This window comes from Panicum virgatum, chromosome 4K, assembly GCF_016808335.1.
Source record: "Panicum virgatum strain AP13 chromosome 4K, P.virgatum_v5, whole genome shotgun sequence".
Classification (NCBI taxonomy): Eukaryota; Viridiplantae; Streptophyta; class Magnoliopsida; order Poales; family Poaceae; genus Panicum; species Panicum virgatum.
The window spans coordinates 37,785,815-37,802,641 of NC_053139.1; the positions used below are offsets into that span (position 1 = coordinate 37,785,815).

The following is a 16,827-nucleotide window of genomic DNA, read 5'->3' on the forward strand; positions in this document are numbered from 1 at the left end:
GTCTACAGGGGTGTGCTTTCCGCCACACTTTGCAAATCGACAAGCGCATTGGATGCACTGCACTAGCCGTCTAGGGTCGAGCAGCAGGAGGTACCACATGGCAAGCAATCTCAAACGATCAGGGAATCCTGCACTCGTTATTGCAAATGTGACTGTAGGATTTTTTATTTATTATTTTGCAAAGGCTGGGGCTAACCGGCCGGAGACCACCATTTGTCAACTGTTACGGCAGGTCGAGCTCCGATGCATCCAATCTCCTTGGAAGCAGAAAATACACAAATTGTCCGGTTGCTGTTAAGCACCATACTCCGCTCCAGATGGCAGATGATAAGCAACAACATGTGTGACGCCGACGGCCCGTACACAAGAATATATATAGATCTGCAAAATGGATCGTAATCCGTCCTACAATGGCATACCTAACCTCCGTTGGCAGAAATGATGCTACGGAGTACTCTAGAGCAGTTCATTATCTGTCATCCACGCTTCATGAAGGGGTATTAATTTCCAACATAACATGGGGAAGAGATTTGCTACGTGCCAACGTACATTATGATAGTTTTTTTTTACTATAAGAAGATTTCCCGTTTTGTCATGGAGCAATAACTGCTCATTTGTATGCATTTGTGTTATATTAGTATGTTGTGCCTAAAAAGTAATAATTACAAACGTGTTCTTGGGTGTGGTGTTGCAATGGCACTTCGGCGTTGGGCCCTGCATGATGACAGTCTTCTTGGTGCAGTGCGGTATGCTCTTCTATAAGGTCCCCGTTGGCGTGGGTTCACGGCGGGAGGTTTCGTCGGCAGCGTTTAGAGTGAGTGTTTTGCTGGTGGGCGCCGCGTTTAGACATCGATCTTGCTGCTTTTGTTGAGTGGAGTGGTGTTGTTAAGTGGAGTGGTGCGGCCGTCTTGATGTCCCAATCCAACCGGTCGGTGCCTTTTCGTGTTAAGAGCGGCTGTTGTTCGTGTCGAGTGGAGATGTTTTATCTCATTGACGTCCCAATCCAATTTAACTTATTTTTTCTTTTTTTCTGACTAGGACTGTAGTCTTGTATTTTTTACTATATTAATAGAAACTCGCACTATCTTGTACTGTTAAAAAAAGTAATTACATTGTACTGTTCAGCCATTTGGAGGACACATAAGTCTTCTTTTTGGGCGAGAATAGCTGGTCAGAATTGCTATTTTTAAGAGATCCAAGAAGTAAGCCACATACAGTGTAAAGCTGATAGATGGTACTTCACTGGTCATATAAAAATAATGTGTAAGAACTCCGTTATAAATTCATGAGGTGAAATCTGAAGCAACCTTGATAACTAATTTCTACAAATCTACATTTTAATTAACTATAGGAGAAATTACAATGCGACAGTAATACCTTCAAGGAAATTAAAGAAAATTATACCCGCATTACTTCTCAAAGACGTCCCATACTGAATCCTGGATCCCTGATATTGGAAAATGGGGGCGATTACAGAACTTCAAAAAAATTAGTAAAAACAACAAAATCCATGCACTTTGTGAACAGAGGTATCAACTATTAGGCCATTAATAAATGGATGTCTATAGAAACATATAGATTTCTAACACAATCAGTAACTGACCGCAAAGGAAAACAAGAATTTAGTTAAGCAACAAATTAACAACTAGGGGCGGATTTCAACCGTACTAGCAGTACTTTCTGGGACCCTAAAAATGCAGAATGCAAAAGAGGAACGGTGTTACTGCTGCTATTATTTATAAAATAAAAATATTTTTCTAATGGATGAAGATGCGCTTACGCACTCTTGGACACGTGTACCTCCCCCCTACCAGGATGACATTTTTTTAGTGCCACTCAAGTAAAGTGAGACTTGAGTACTAGCCCGAAAAAATGTGGCAAAAGAAATCGAAGAAGTACACGGCAGGTGATAGCATCCAACACGGTGTGTTCCCTTTTCTTGCAAGTATTTCCTTTTCCTCCCTTTTCCCTAGGAAAATTTCCTTTTCCCTGCATTCCCTGCATTCACTCCGACACTTTGCTCTTTTTAGTGCCATGATGGCATCGAAGACTTTTTCTTACGGCGATCGTGGTTAATGGATTTGAGGTTGCATTTCATTCGCTGAATTAAGGGACGACGGCGAGAGATCATTACTGACGGCTGTACGCTGACTCATGCTTCCCGAAGAGGAAGAAAAGAAAATTGTGTAGAGGCACTGCAACAGAGTGTCAGGGCCCAATGATTTGTCAGTCTCGTCACACAACAAGTAGCGTGAGATTTGCGTGTCAAGACAGTTCGGCCAAAACCCAAATCATATTATCCTTGCTAAAGTATTATTCAGTTGGCCTGGGATTATTCCAAAACAGTGACTTCGTTATTGCTAACCCAACCGACTTGACCCATCCACTGCATCAAATGTGGTTGGTTGGGAACCATTAATACAAGCCTAGCCGGCTGGGTAGCAGTTAGCTAACATGTCATAACATAATGCCCTTGGTTTACGTTTGATTAAAGCTGGCAAACAAACCGGTGAAACTCACTTTGATTTTAGGCAGTGCTTGATTCCAGTGCTAATAATACTCAAAAGCACTAAACTTTAGCATTAATCCATCCAGACAGAAGTGTTAATAGAGTGGGCTAAATTTTAGACCAGATTTAAAAAAATTTAGCAAAAGTACGAGTGTTAAAGGTGCTAAAATTTAAGCATTCAATGGTCCATCCGTACATACGGAGTTCTGTACGCTTGATCTTTGACAAATTGAAGAAACAACATTTAAAAACAAAAGCAACCTATTCTACTGGGCGACCGGAAATTCCAAACCCAACACCTCACTCCGCCGATCCGCTGCTCCGTCTCCACGGGACGGGACGGGACGACCATTTCGGCCCCGTGCTCCCAGTCCCCATCCGCGGCACGAGGCCACGGCAGCGCCCGCGCCTGCGCGCCCGCCAACCCGACGCGACCGGCGGGCAGCGGCGCACCAACGCAAAGCCAAAGGAACCCACCACCACACCCACTCACGAGGCCGCCCGCCGCGACGCGCTCCTGCCCGTGCCCACCTCCCTCCTCTCCCCCTCCACCTCCGCAGCGCCCGCGGTAACCTCACCACGCCACGCCGCATCGCGTGCGAGCCCCAACCGTCGCCGGCCCGCCCCCAACCCAATTAAGCCGCCCCCGCGGCGCGATCCGGTCCGGTGGCCACCGCTGCCGCCCCGCCGGAGCGAGGAGGAGGAGGAAGGAAGGGAGGCGGGGAGGGGAGCGCGGGGGGGATGCTAGAGGCGAAGCCGCCGTCGCCGGGCTCCGGCGCGGCGGCGCACATCCACGGCCACCGGCGGTGGGCGGCGCCGCTGCTCGCGTCGGTCCTGCTCTCCTCGCTCCTCATCTCCGCGTCGCTCTTCTTCTCCTCCTCCCGCGCGTTGCTCCTCTCCTTCTCGCCGCTCCCCACCGCGGCCTCCGCCGAGCCGCTCTTCGTCGAGGCCAAGCTCCGCCAGCAGATGCGGGCCGGGGAGCGCCCGCCGCCGCCCGCCGTGCCCAGGATCGCCTACCTCATCTCCGGCTCCGCGGGGGACGGCGCCGCGCTGCGCCGGACGCTCCGGGCGCTCTACCACCCGGCCAACACCTACGTCGTGCACCTCGACCTCGAGGCCCCCGCCGCCGAGCGCGCCGAGCTCGCCGCCGCCGTCCGGGCGGACCCCGTCTACGCCAGGTTCCGCAACGTCAGGGTCGTCACACGCGCCAACCTCGTCACCTACCGGGGCCCGACCATGGTGGCCAACACGCTGCACGCGGCGGCCATCCTGCTGCGCGAGGGGGGCGATTGGGACTGGTTCATCAACCTCTCCGCATCCGACTACCCGCTCGTCACCCAGGACGGTAAGCGCAGATTCGATCTGCCTCCCTTCGCCCCAAGTCTCGCGATTGGATCGATCGGTCGTGCCAGGACGCGACCTTTGATCCCAAGTTTCTGGTGCTTCCAAAGGCGCTATCTTTGCGTGCCAATTAGGCTAGATCGATTCCAAGTTGGGGGCGTCACCCCACGGGAGGATACCAGTGGGATTGGGGATTTGAAACTTGGCGTACAGTGCCTGCCTGCAAGTGTTTGGCAAAGATGCGAATTTATACGCTTCAAGCTGCCAGGTGGGGAATGGAGTGATGTTTCGATTAATTTAGGACATGCTTTTTCCCAATTGGTCTGGGAATTTGGTTACTTTTGCCCGCTTCTAGCACCGTGTTTGGTAAAAATTCTCGCAAAAAGACGAACGCACGCATGGAGTACTAAACGAAGTTTATTTGCGAAACTTTTTCATGGATGGGTGCAACTTTTCGATATGAATCTAATGAGCCAAGTTGCACCATGATTGGCTACAGTGATGCTACAGTAACCACCCCTAAATCGTCCTCTATTCATGCGGTCAAAAGAACTTATTAGCTACAGCACATGCTACAGTACCATGATTGTGAAGATTATTTCATAATTAGACTTTATCTAATACCTTTAATTAGTGGTCAAAGGGATGAAAAGTTTTCATGACAATTTTCTCATGCCCCAACCAAACACAGCCTAGGTACTATCTGGGGGAAGTCAAATCTTGAGGCGTGTTTTTTTCCCTTAAATAGAGACCTTCTCTGCTCCGCCCCACCTGATTGCAGTCTTGTTTTGCCTCATCTATTCCGATCTACTCGTTTCAGGAGCGCCCTGGTGCATATCGCTCTTCATTTCACTGTATATACTGGGCCTGTTCATGGAATGTTGTTGTGAACTTGTGATCAACATGCCTCATTGTTTTTTTCTGACTTGCCTATCCTTTTGCCAGATCTGTTGCATGTGCTCTCTGAGTTGCCCAGGCAGCTTAACTTCATTGAGCATACCAGCGACATCGGATGGAAGGAGTAAGCATGGAGTTTCTCTGAAACTTTTGTTATCTGTTCCCAGTGAGCTGTGCAGTCGCTAAATTTGTCAATATAGGTACCAGAGGGCAAAACCAGTGATCATCGACCCTGGGCTATACAGCCTGCAGAAGTCTGATGTTTTCTGGATTACAGAGAAAAGGAGTGTCCCAACTGCATTCAAGCTTTTTACTGGTAAATACTCTTTCCTGATGTTCTGACATGAGCTGTCTCACCTTGAGTTTTCTTCTTCCGCACCATCTAGGATGTTCACTATATTTCACTCGCTGACCTTGGTGTGTTATTTTAGTGGAGTACTCCCTCCATATAGGATTTAGATGACGTTTCGGACAAGATGTGAGTCAAACATTGGGAATATAAATCATGAATAACTTTTAAGTTATTGAGTTTGAAAAAGTGTAAATTATATGAATAGATTTGTCTTAAGAAACACTTCCATAAAAATATACATATATCACTTTTCAACAAATATTTTTATAAAAATAAGCGGTCAAAGTTATGCTTTGAAGACCGTGTCGCTGTCCTAAACGTCATCTATTTCCTATATGGAGGGAGTATCATCTATGATGTTGGTACTTCTGTCATCAGATACTGTTTGCCTAGTTTGTCCAGCAGTCTGCTTTAGTGCTAAGGTGAAGAATTAGACACTATTGTAATGGTGATGGTCCATCATTTACTGTCACTTGATTAAATATATGGGTTATCGCTGCACTACCAGAATTTCTTGTTTAGATAAAATGGTTAGTTAGAAAATGGATGATACATCATTTTCAGTACTGTATCTCAAAGAAAGGAAAAGAACTAAAAGCAGACTGTTGAGATGACACTAGATAGCTTCAGTCTAGCTCTCCATGGACCTAACAATTTGGTCACCAATTTTTATGAGACACTAAATTTGCTTTATAGCAACCTAGAGTGTTATTTAACAGTATGGAGACAATAATCTTCATTTTTGGTTCTAGTGGTACCTTAACAATGAGAAACTTGTTTCTGGATTGGGGGGGGGGGACTTCAATACAAATATGGCTCAGATGTAACCTTTTGATTTTGTGTTCTGTCATCAATAGCAAGGTTCTGCAACCAACTGTCAAATTCGGATCCTTTACTCTTATATTTGATAATCAAATTACTATGTATGTCTTTGCAAATAGAAGTTATCTAAATATGACACAACCTTCTCATTCTATTCTTTTTTGTAATCTTAAAATTGTCCTGACAGTTATGCCTCCACCTAAGCTTAATTGCTTCCTCTTAGAGAGTTTAAAATTCTTTTCAATTTTGGATAGTTAACTATCGCAGCCTTTTAATGGAGAGGGAGTGAGGGTCTCATAAAAGTTTGATAGAAAATTATGTTTACTTTAGGTTGTTTGTGTGTATTGGCCTGATAAGCCATGCAAGCAATTAACAAGTAGAGACAAGTATGAGGAGCAGCATCATGCAGAAGGAACATTGGATTGGCTGCATATATATAGCAACCAGTTATCACCTTGGCAATCACCATTTTGCATTGGTGAAAGCTTTTCTTCTGCAACTAAAGTCATTCCGACATTATCTACATCCCCTCCAATTTCACAATTTATTCATTGCAAAGCAAACAACTCTATTTTATGCTTAGTCACAGAAGTCCTTGGTCGTTGCTCTGCATGTTCCTTGTATGGAGGAACAATGCTAATAGTATTTATTGGGTGATGTTGGAGTTCCTCTTTCTTATTGGGTTAAACTTGTAGTAACCAAATTGGAAACACGAGACATTATAGAAAATCCTGTCACTTTGATCTTGTTCTGATGGCACAACCAAAGACTACATGCTCCTCTAAAAACAAGAAAAGGGCTACATGTTTGGTTACTTCTAAAATGGCCTTGGAATTGTCCTATATGGTTTGGCATTTTGTTCCATATCTTTGTTTCTTTACTTTGTACCTGTTGAATATAAATTCTTGGTTTCTACAATTTCAGGTTCAGCATGGATGATGCTTACTCATCAGTTTATTGAATACTGCATATGGGGATGGGACAACCTACCAAGGACAGTCCTGATGTATTATGCCAACTTTCTTTCTTCACCAGAGGGTTACTTCCACACGGTTATCTGCAATGTCCCAGAGTTCCGCAACACCACAGTCAACCATGATCTGCATTTCATTTCTTGGGACAACCCACCAAAGCAACATCCTCATTATCTCACAGTCGATGACTTTGAAGGTATGCTTAACAGTAATGCTCCCTTTGCAAGGAAGTTCGGAAGAGAAGATCCAGTGCTAGACAAGATTGACCAGGAACTATTGGGCCGCCAACCTGATGGATTTGTGCCTGGTGGATGGACATATCTGTTGAATACAACTGAGAAAGGAGGACCCTTAACTGTTGAACGTGTGCAAGATCTCCGCCCAGGGCCTGGAGTGGACAGATTAAAGAAACTTGTCACAGGCTTGCTCACCCAAGAAGGTTTTGATGACAAGCATTGCTTGTGAAACTCCCAGTAAGATGATTCTGGGGCATTAGGTTTACACGGTCAAATTTGAGGATTTGAGGTGAGGGCATTGAGCCATTTGCTAGTAATCCCTACTAGCTGAAGGAGCAGCACATACTCATGTCTGCGTGGATGCAATGATATGATAGGTGCTCTTATAGACAGGCCGCTTGAGTTCAGTTACCGTACAGCAGGAGACCACAGATGTAGCAGGCGGAGATTATACAGAGCTAGTAGCTCATTAGGTTATGGTAGATGATTATATCAGCCCCCAACCATCAATAATCTTGGAATTTTTGACCTCTGCGCTGCGGGTTGTGCAAGGTGGCCACTTGCTTGTCTTGTCTGGGAGCCATGGCACCAACCACCGGGTATTTACCAGCTGGTAGCGTGTGAGACTTCGTTGTATTGACTAGCAGATATTTCTGGGAAAACTGATACATTTGATTGCACACATGTATTCTTTTATTTCTTCTCCTTTTTTATGAGTATAGCAAAATGTTTCTGCTGTTGTCTTGCCTGCATTTGGTAAGCACATGCGTCTCTGTGCCTTGCGGTTTTTGTTGAGTGAAGGCTAGAAATGCTGTTGAGATTTGAATACCTTTTTAGATGTTGAATACCTTTTTTTTTGTACAGTTTGGAGTCTGGATCGTTTAAACTAGTTTGCTACATTCATGCAACAATGCTAGGAGCCATCAGGTGAGATTCTTTCTGCTTGGCCATGCATACGCCTGCGCCTATTTTCCCAATCAGTACGCGTTAATTTGCATGTGCCCTAAATATCTGAACTTCATTCAGTCGCAACGACGCCACTTCATAGTGTTTTCAGTATGTTTCCACTTTAAAGTAATTGCCCCACTCCAGTATTTTCTTGTCTGTGTGGAACAGAGCTACTATAGGCAACAGGCTCCTGGCCTCCTGGGTTCTGTTTCTATGCCAGCTTCACAAAGCTTGTTGCCAATATTTCGGTTTTCCTTGCCGTGTATGTCTGATGTCCCAGGGAACAGCCCCTTGCCTCACAGGATCTGTGCATCTCTGAAATGAGCCCGCAGACTGTCACCCGCCCATAACAGAACATCGTGTGTGCTAACCATTGTGGCAAGCAGAATGATTAACAATGATAACTTTAAGCTCATAATGATTCATGAACACGGACCATTCAGTCAACTTTATAAAGAACTAAAATGTTTAGAAAAAACACCTACACCAAAATGTCAATAAAACTAGGTCTAAATCATTTGGAGAATCTCGTAGTAAGCTTAGGTACTCAACTCCCTAAGTGCTAATGATGCCAACATACGTCAACTCTACGGATCCCATGTATATCTTGTCATCTCTTGTTTCCACCAACTCGGTTGGCCGTACGTTCTTAGGACCCTTCATCTCTTGCAACTTCTCACCTTCGGCGCCAATCCCAATGGCGACCAAGTGCTTATTTACCCCAAATGGAAACTCGTACTTCTCCCGGTGCAACGCCACCCAGTACCCTCCCTTGCCGTCAGGCCTCACATTGTCCGGGTACCCCGGTAGGTCAGCGAACAGCTCGGACGTACCCGCCTTTGGCCCTTGGAGCCAGTACCTCATCAGCTTGCACGGCCCCGTGAGCGCGACGATGAGATGGGTCCTGTCGGCGCTGATGGCGATGCCGTTAGGGTACGTGACGCCGGACTGGAGCACGGTGACCCGGTTGGCACGCGGGTCGTATCTCATGATGCGCCCCGTGGAGTCCCCCGTCGCGGTGACCATCCGGTGCTGCGATCGCCGGTAGGTCTCGCTGCTGTCGGTGTCGGTGAAGTAGACGTCGCCGGTCACCTGGTCGACGTCCACCCCGTTCGTGAAGCGCAGTGGCGCGCCGCCGGCCTCCGTCGCCAGCACCGTCGCCTCCCCGCCGCCCGGGCCCACGCGCATCAGCCCCATGTAGGCGTCGGAGATGTAGAGGTCGCCGGACCCGCGGTGGAACAGCAGGCCGAGCGGCCGCCCGCACGAGCTCTCCCTGGCGACCGGCGGGAGCTCGGACGGCGCGGCGCAGCCGTTCTCGGCGTAGCTCGGGCTGTACGCGTACGTCGCCCAGCCGGCGCCGGCGCCGCCCCACCGGAGGACGCGGCCGTCCGCGACGCTGACGTAGGGCCCGCCGCCGTGCGCGTCGATGGCCACGCTCTCCGGGCCGTCGGGGCCGACCAGCGAGTCGGGCAGCTCCAGGCGCTGGCTCCTGCTCGCGTCGATGGCCTTCGCTGATTCAGCGGCGGTGGTAGAGGGGACGAGCAGCAGGACGGCGAGCGAGAACGCGAGCAGAGCCGTCAGCCTCGACGTGCGCCGCCGCCGTTCCATGGTTGCTGCTCCGTCGAGTGCCTGAAGGTTTCTTGTTTGATCGGCGCGAGCGATTGCTGGTGCTGGTCGTGTACTGTCTCGCCTTTTATGGAGCCGCCCCATGGTTGCTGGGACTTGCTGCTCCGTCGAGTTCCGAATCGGCGGGCGGCATCAGAATTCAGGAGCCGAGCCGAGCTCCGGATCGATCACTCTCGCCAGAAACGAACAACGGGAACAAAGGGGAAGACCGAATCCCGAATCCGTTTTGGCTGTGTTCCCAATACGATCAGAAGCGAGTAATCGAGAGGGCAGAGTAGTAACCGCCATCTTGCTCATGGATTCTGTTCTGTTCTAGGCTTGCAGGATGAATGGCCGCAACAGGCCGCCCACACGGAATCGGTTGCCCCGCCAGCGGCTGGTTCGCCGGAGCTCACTCGCTTGGTGCTCCCGCTCCAGGCGACGTCGTGAGTTCTACAGTATTTTACATTCAGTTGCTTTGGAACTGCATGTTTATGTTGATTTGGAACTAATTCCAGTTACTAGCAAGCAGGGTTTTTAATTCCGGTAGGGAAAAAAAATCGGTCCTCACCGATAAAATCGAAATATCGGGAATATCGAAATTTTTTATTTTTTATTTTTTATGTTTACTTTTTTAATTTATTTTTTAGTGGAACAAATATTCAAAAAATCAATTCGGCCGGTAAAACAAATATCGGATCCCGCCGATAAAACCGAAATATCGGGTATACCGCGAAATTTCGAGCGATATTGTGAACCCTGCTAGCAAGTACCCTTTGTTCTTCTGTTTGGTTATGCATGAATCTACAATTTTGCTTGCACATCTCTATATACAATTCACGGAACAAAAGAAGGCACCACACGGAACAAAAGAGGGCACCAGGTCGTGCCATGTCATCGAGAAAAATCGCGACCGTCAATCCGGCGACCAACGGCCGGCGGCTGGCCGAGCCCCTCCTCCCCGATGCCCGCTCCTCGCGGCCGCTGGCCGAGGCCACCCCCTGCCGGCTCCTCGCAGCGCCGGGCCGAGGCTCCTCGCGCCAGCAGAGAAGGCCGCGAGCTTTTCTCCCTCGGGGCTGCCAGCCCTCCTCCTCGCGCCCGCGCCTGCCCAGGGATGGAGCCGGCGGCCACCACGACCTTCACCCTTGAGGCCGGAGGCGGCGAGGCCACGGCCTCCTCCCGCCCCTGCCAGCCCGGGGACAGAGCCGGCGGCGGGCTCAGGCAGCGGGGTCACGCCAACCCACTAGGGGCCGCCCCCGCCATCCGCCGCGCCAGGCAAGGGCCTCACCGGACATCAACCCCTGCCGGCCGAGGGGCGGCGCCGGCCACACTCTTGTATGCGGCGGCCGCCTGCACCGAGGGCCTTGGACCGCGCGTCCTCCTGCGCCGGGGCCGGCGCCTCGGTGGTCCTACACGCGCCCTCCTGGCCTGGCCAAGGGAGAGGCCTCGAGGCCGAGAGGGCAGGGAGCCCAGGGAGAAGCCGATGGGCACAGGCGCCCTGCTGCTCTGCTCGCTGCTGGCTACTTCGAGAGGGAAAAGAAAATAAGGTGGAGACTGAGGTGTGAGAGAGCAGACAAGATAGGGATGAGGATAACGAGCTGGTGTGTGGCTGAGGCTGTGTTTAGTTCCGCGAAAAGTTCCCAAAATTTTTCACTGACGCACATCACATCAAATCTTACGATACATGCATGGAGTATTAAATGTAGTTAAAAAATATAACTAATTGCACAATTTGGTTGTAAATGACGAGACAAATCTTTTGAGACATTAATCTATGGTTGGACAATAGTTGCCAAATAAAGCCGAAACGTACTACAACAACTTTTTCGCAAACTTTTCACGAACTAAACACACCCTGAGAGAGAGAGGCTGCTGCGGTGTGCAAGGGACTGGGCAACGGCATAGGAGTAGCCGAAAAGGTGGACATCCATGTGAGCTGTCACCGGTGTGCCAAAGCCTGATCCATCCGTGCTTTGGTGCACAGTTTGTGAAACAATATTGCTCCTGGATTCAATGAATTCAGTGTGATCAACATGAGGCAGCAAGTCCTTCGCAAAAAAAAAAAAGAAAAGAAAAGAAAAAATGAGGCAACAAGCTTTGACCAGCTAATTTGCACAAAACGTGCATTAGTTGAAGTATCTTGCAGCTGGTTCAAAGAGCTACAAAGGTTGATGTGAAAATCTGAAATCAATTGACGATGCAAGCAAAAATTATTAAGAACATTTAAGCATGCATCATTAATACAAATGTTGCTGTTTACGGATGATTAGCTCCCAATCCACATACTTAACACTAGAGATATTACCGCAAGCAAGCCATTGGAGGTCCCCACCATGGTTCTTCCAAATTATATGTATCCGCAAGATTAATTTTTAGTTTTGATATGCAAAAGAAAACCATTTTCATTGGAAACAATTCTATAATGAGTTCCTTACGAACCTTCATAATAAATGGAATATTCATAATCGTGATCAATCAAATATTGCTAAGTCATGATATTTACTACCGCTCCGAATTAGACCTTCAGCCTCGGCGCCACCGACCAAACAAGGGACAAGGATAGGGTCGTGCTGACCCGGGCCACTAAGAATTTGCGGTCATTATTGCTATGATCAATTAGCTATTTTTATCACTATTCTAGCCTCGAACAAATATCAAAAAATCGACTACCATTCTTAGTTCTTCAAATTCTGTTTAGGAACACTCTTCTACCATCAGCTACATATAGCCAATCCATCTACAGGATAATATTGCGGGCACTACAAAAAATCTAAAATTGCATTAAATAAGTACTATATGAATCAGTTGAACAAAACAAGTTGCAAGTAGTCGTTTGAGCTTGATCCATATGCATTACCTCATAATCAAGTAGCCGGCTGCATGCTATGATACTAACAAAGTAGAGAGCTAACTAACCATATATTCAATTTATGGTTACTATTCTAGAAGTTCAGATGCCTTTTTAAATTGAACTTTTTATACAAAACATGTTCTCTTCATGCCAATCATCATAAAATCTATAAAAAAAACTTTTCTATCTGCTTTTGTTCCCATCAAATACCACATGTACATCCACTAGCCACCCGCGGCAATGCCGTGGCGGTTTCTAGTACTGTATGATTCTTCCGATCGGTATGCATTAACCAGCAAGTTAACCAATGCCTGAATCATAAGGATATCAGGACGCTTTAATATTGTCTTCTTTTGACTTATTCCAGCTTATTTTTTGATTTATTTCATCTTATTCTCTCATTGCTAAAATAATATTAACCGCGGCCTTTAAAAATGGCCTCGAAGACAGGCACGATTCTTAACCGTCTCGAATCGAGGCAGTCATTTTCATTTTTTATTAACCGAAGCGGTTACAAAAAACCACAACACAAAATTGATTAACCGAGACGGTCATCCTAACATAATTGCCTCGATTAACTATTAACCGAGGTGGCAAAGTAACTCAACCGCCTCGGTAAAACAGGCCCAGCCCGCCAACTCAAAAGACCAAGTTGTGAGCACACATATATAACTCTTAGGGTTTGGAGTCCACAGTTATCTTACTCTCCCTCCCCCTCTCCACCACACTTAGCTCCCGCCGCCCCCTCCCTCTCCCACAGCTGGTGCGGCCACGGCTGCGGTGCTAGGTGAGGCGTGCGGCGGGGCGCGAATCCGCGTGTGCAAGTCGACGAGGGGCCAAGAAGGGGCGGGGGAGGCACTCACACCACTCAAGGTGGGGCGGATCCGGAGGCGGCGCGGCCGGATCCAACGGTTGCGCGCGGCGACAAGCGGAGGAAAGCGGCGGCACGAGAGGTTGGATCTTGCAGCGAGGCAGCTACACGTGGTGGGCGCGGTGCGGGATGGTGGTGTGTGGCCGCGCCCGCCCTTCCCTCCCCGCCACTGTGTGGCACGGAAGGCGGAGCATTGTGGATGGGCTCGGCGGATCTCTGATGGGCTCGGGAGGCATTTTCTTTTTTTTATTTGTCGGAAAATAGGTTATTGTAGTAGTGTCTCTCACAGAAGACTGATGCATCAGCTGAAATCACTGGCCGAACAGAAATATTATTTTTTATGTTTACCTTCTTTGCTGGCGGCCAAAAGTACAAAATTACATCAATTTAACACCCCGATAAAAATCTTTGTTTTCCGGCGTCCAAAAGTACAAAATTATATCAATTTAACACCACGGTAAATTTCACGCAGTGTGTAAAACTTTCCGCGTGCTGAACTACTGGGTACGGTCAGCTGCCTCCCTCCCTGTTTCTACGCCAGCTTGACGAGCTTCTTGCCGACGTTCTGCCCGCTGAAGAGCGCGGCGAACGCGGAGGGGACGCTCTCGAGCCCGTCGGAGACGTCCTCGATCACCTGCACCTTGCCCTGCCGGACCCACTCGCCGATGGCGGCGTTGAACTCAGCGAACTTGGGCAGGAAGTCCCAGGCGAAGAAGCCCCGGATGGTGATGCGCTTGTAGATCACCTCCAGCAGGTCCGGCACCGCGCGCCGCCTGGAGCCCGTGTACTCGGAGATGACGCCGGAGAGGGCCACCCGCCCGTACGTGTTCATGTTGGCCAGCGCCGCCTCCAGCATCTCGCCGCCGACGTTCTCGAAGTAGATGTCGATGCCGTCGGGGAAGTACCTGCCATTGCCGAGATGTTCAGGTTCAGGTGGAGCTAGAGCGTCATGATTCATGAGCAGCAGCAGTGGCACGCACTGACCTCTTGAGAGCTGACTTCAGGTCGGGCTCCTCCTTGTAGTTGAACGCGTCGTCGAATCCCAGCTTGTCTTTGAGCAGGTCGACCTGGGAATGAAATTGACTCAGAGTTTTCATCATTCATCTGCTGAATTCTGAGCAGGACGTTAATTTGATTGATGCCATGTGTGGATTCGATTGGGTCACCTTGGCTTTGGTCCCGGCGCAGCCGACGACGTAGCAGCCGGCGAGCTTGGCGAACTGGCCGACGAGGCTGCCGACGGAGCCCGACGCCGCGGAGACGAAGACCTTCTCCCCACTGGCCGGCTTGCAGACCTCGAAGAGGCCGCCGTAGGCCGTCATGCCGCTGGTGCCCAGCACGCTGATGTGGTGGGACAGCGGGAAGACAGCGGCGGCGTCGACCTTGGACATGAGCACAGCGGGGGACGGCCGGAACAGCGTGTAGTCCTCCCATCCGAGCACGCCCGCCACCACGTCGCCCGCCGCGTACTCCGGGCTCGCCGACGCCACCACCTCGCCGGCCGCGTACGCCGCGATCCTCTGCCGCCCAGACGGCCGGAGATCGAGAGGAGCCTCGCTCTCAGTGAGTAATATATATGCGCAGTGGCCGGAGGGAGAGGTGGCTGCTGTTGCTTAATATAAATTACGTACCTGGCCGGGCAGGATGCCGTCGACGGCGAGGTGGGACGCGCTGCTCCGCTTCATGCGGTTGAGCTGGTACGGGTCGATGGACAGGTAGAGGTTCCGGACGAGCACCTCGCCGGAGTCCGGGGACCAGCGCGCCGTCTCCTCCCTCACCTCGAAGTCGGCCTCCGTAGGGGCGCCCTCGATGTGGCGCCGGGTGGCCACGTACCTGTTCCTCACCTCCATCGCCGGCGGCGAACAACAGCAATGCTCGCCGCAAGACCAAGCAAGGCCGGACACTGAGCACGGAGGGGTGCGTTGGGTTGGGTGAGGTGAGGCGACGCGACGCGACGCGATCGAGTTGGATTGGACTTGGATTGGAGCCCCGTAAAATATAAGGACGCCCGGCCCGCCGCGCGTTGGTTCCAGCGACGAGAGCAGAGAGCAGGACAACTGGACAAGACGACGGCGAGCTTAGATGCCGAGGGGCGGCCGCGGGTGCCGGCGGAGATGCGGCTCCTGCCCGTCAGTTTTGTCATCACGTCGCACAGCAGGACAATAGGAGTAGTATTTATTTGGACAAACTAATGTTGGGGGAACTAAAGACCAGGCTTCGGGAAATCTGCAAACCTCATCTGAAGACGATGTCTCAAGCGTACTAATTTGGTAGAACTTATGACCGCTATATACTTCTCAAAAAAAACTAACAAAATTAACCAACCAATTAAACAAACAGAACAAATTAAGTGCTATGGCTCCAGCAGTAATGCGCAAAGAGCAATTAAGCAATATGCAGCCCCGGGGTGCAAATAGGTGCCCCTAGAGAGTATCCACCGTCTCTTTTTAGTTCAAAAGTTTGTACTAGTCTTTTAAAATGGAAGCTCATTTTAAAATATTAGTATAAAATTTTGAAGTAAAAATGGACAATGGTTACCTTATGGGACACCCGTTTGCACCTATTGCAGCCGTGGGCCACGGTCCCCTGCATGGATCGTGTAGTCGTGCACGTGCTCAATGGCTGGCTGCGTAGAGAGACCGCGGATCCACAAGGCCCGCCACAGATTTTTTTCATTTTTATATTTAAAAAAATTAAAATTTCAAAAATATATGGCGGTTTCGAAAAATTTCAAAACTATACCCCTGTCGCCCCCTACCTGGCGACGGGGCCTGTCGCCCCCTGGATGGGCGACAGGACCTAAATGTAAAAAAAATTTACATTTAGGTCCTGGCACTCGGGACCCATTAACCAGCGAACTTGTAAAATAGATATAAAATCGTAAAAAATCGGAAAAATACAAACTCAACTGTTCTGGATTCTATGAAACAAGATCTACAACTTTTGTTATATAAAGTTTTTCATTTGATCAATGTATCTTGCTCTATTTTAAATACTAGTTTAATGCACTTTTATTTAAATCTCAAGATCCATCCTTTGGATGCATGTCATCTTTGGTCAAAGTGTTGCATATGGTAAGAATAGGTTTGTACAAAATTGGTAGGCCCAGAAAACATTTCTAGAATAAGTTTTTAAATTAAATCTTGCAATATGTCTAGTTTAAATGTGTTATTTATCCATGCTGCTATATTGAGTTTTAGAAGCCATAACTTTTACAGTACCATTATTTTATTTACTAAGAGTTATAAAAAAAGTTTGGTAAATTTTAGATAAGCACAACTAGACCAAATGAATTATGACTAAGGTAAATGCACTAAATCAAGAAAAATAGTTCTTGTACCTAGAAAATTTAAAATAATTCATTTGGTCTAGTTGTGCTTATCTAAAATTTACCAAACTTTTTTTGTAGCTCTTAGGAAAT

The 16,827-nt window shown here is 48.6% G+C and overlaps 3 protein-coding genes across 3 annotated transcripts; 1 reads left to right on the forward strand and 2 right to left on the reverse strand.

Annotated features, from left to right (window-relative positions):
• Positions 1-3,000: 3,000 nt before the first annotated feature.
• On the forward strand, positions 3,001-7,957 carry LOC120703848 (beta-glucuronosyltransferase GlcAT14A-like). The gene is made up of 4 exons (XM_039988037.1): positions 3,001-3,854; positions 4,796-4,871; positions 4,948-5,063; positions 6,846-7,957. Exons 1-4 carry the CDS (start codon positions 3,251-3,253, stop codon positions 7,358-7,360), a joined length of 1,311 nt encoding a protein of 436 aa, XP_039843971.1. The 5' UTR covers positions 3,001-3,250; the 3' UTR covers positions 7,361-7,957.
• Positions 7,958-8,611: 654 nt separating this feature from the next.
• Positions 8,612-9,687, reverse strand: LOC120702188 (protein STRICTOSIDINE SYNTHASE-LIKE 10-like). Its single transcript, XM_039985928.1, has one exon. It carries the CDS (start codon positions 9,685-9,687, stop codon positions 8,635-8,637), a length of 1,053 nt encoding a protein of 350 aa, XP_039841862.1. The 3' UTR covers positions 8,612-8,634.
• A 4,030-nt stretch (positions 9,688-13,717) lies between these two features.
• LOC120703849 (NADP-dependent alkenal double bond reductase P2-like) lies at positions 13,718-15,367 on the reverse strand. The gene is made up of 4 exons (XM_039988038.1): positions 15,038-15,367; positions 14,573-14,926; positions 14,391-14,473; positions 13,718-14,311 (listed from the first exon to the last, which is right to left on the reverse strand). The coding sequence occupies exons 1-4, from the start codon at positions 15,254-15,256 to the stop codon at positions 13,939-13,941; spliced, it is 1,029 nt and encodes a 342-aa protein (XP_039843972.1). The 5' UTR covers positions 15,257-15,367; the 3' UTR covers positions 13,718-13,938.
• Between the last annotated feature and the right edge of the window lie 1,460 nt (positions 15,368-16,827).

What these genes read in the sequence shown, in the direction of transcription:
- LOC120703848 (XM_039988037.1), top strand. Translation starts at nt 3,251, where the DNA reads ATGCTAGAGGCGAAGCCGCCGTCGCCGGGCTCCGGCGCGGCGGCGCAC. An exon ending in CCCGCTCGTCACCCAGGACG is followed by an intron (nt 3,855 to 4,795) that starts GTAAGCGCAGAT and finishes TCCTTTTGCCAG; the next exon opens with ATCTGTTGCATGTGCTCTCT. An exon ending in AGCGACATCGGATGGAAGGA is followed by an intron (nt 4,872 to 4,947) that starts GTAAGCATGGAG and finishes TTGTCAATATAG; the next exon opens with GTACCAGAGGGCAAAACCAG.
- LOC120702188 (XM_039985928.1), bottom strand. Translation starts at nt 9,687, where the DNA reads ATGGAACGGCGGCGGCGCACGTCGAGGCTGACGGCTCTGCTCGCGTTC.
- LOC120703849 (XM_039988038.1), bottom strand. Translation starts at nt 15,256, where the DNA reads ATGGAGGTGAGGAACAGGTACGTGGCCACCCGGCGCCACATCGAGGGC. An exon ending in GCGCCGGGACCAAAGCCAAG is followed by an intron (nt 14,474 to 14,572) that starts GTGACCCAATCG and finishes TTTCATTCCCAG; the next exon opens with GTCGACCTGCTCAAAGACAA. An exon ending in CTGAAGTCAGCTCTCAAGAG is followed by an intron (nt 14,312 to 14,390) that starts GTCAGTGCGTGC and finishes CGGCAATGGCAG; the next exon opens with GTACTTCCCCGACGGCATCG.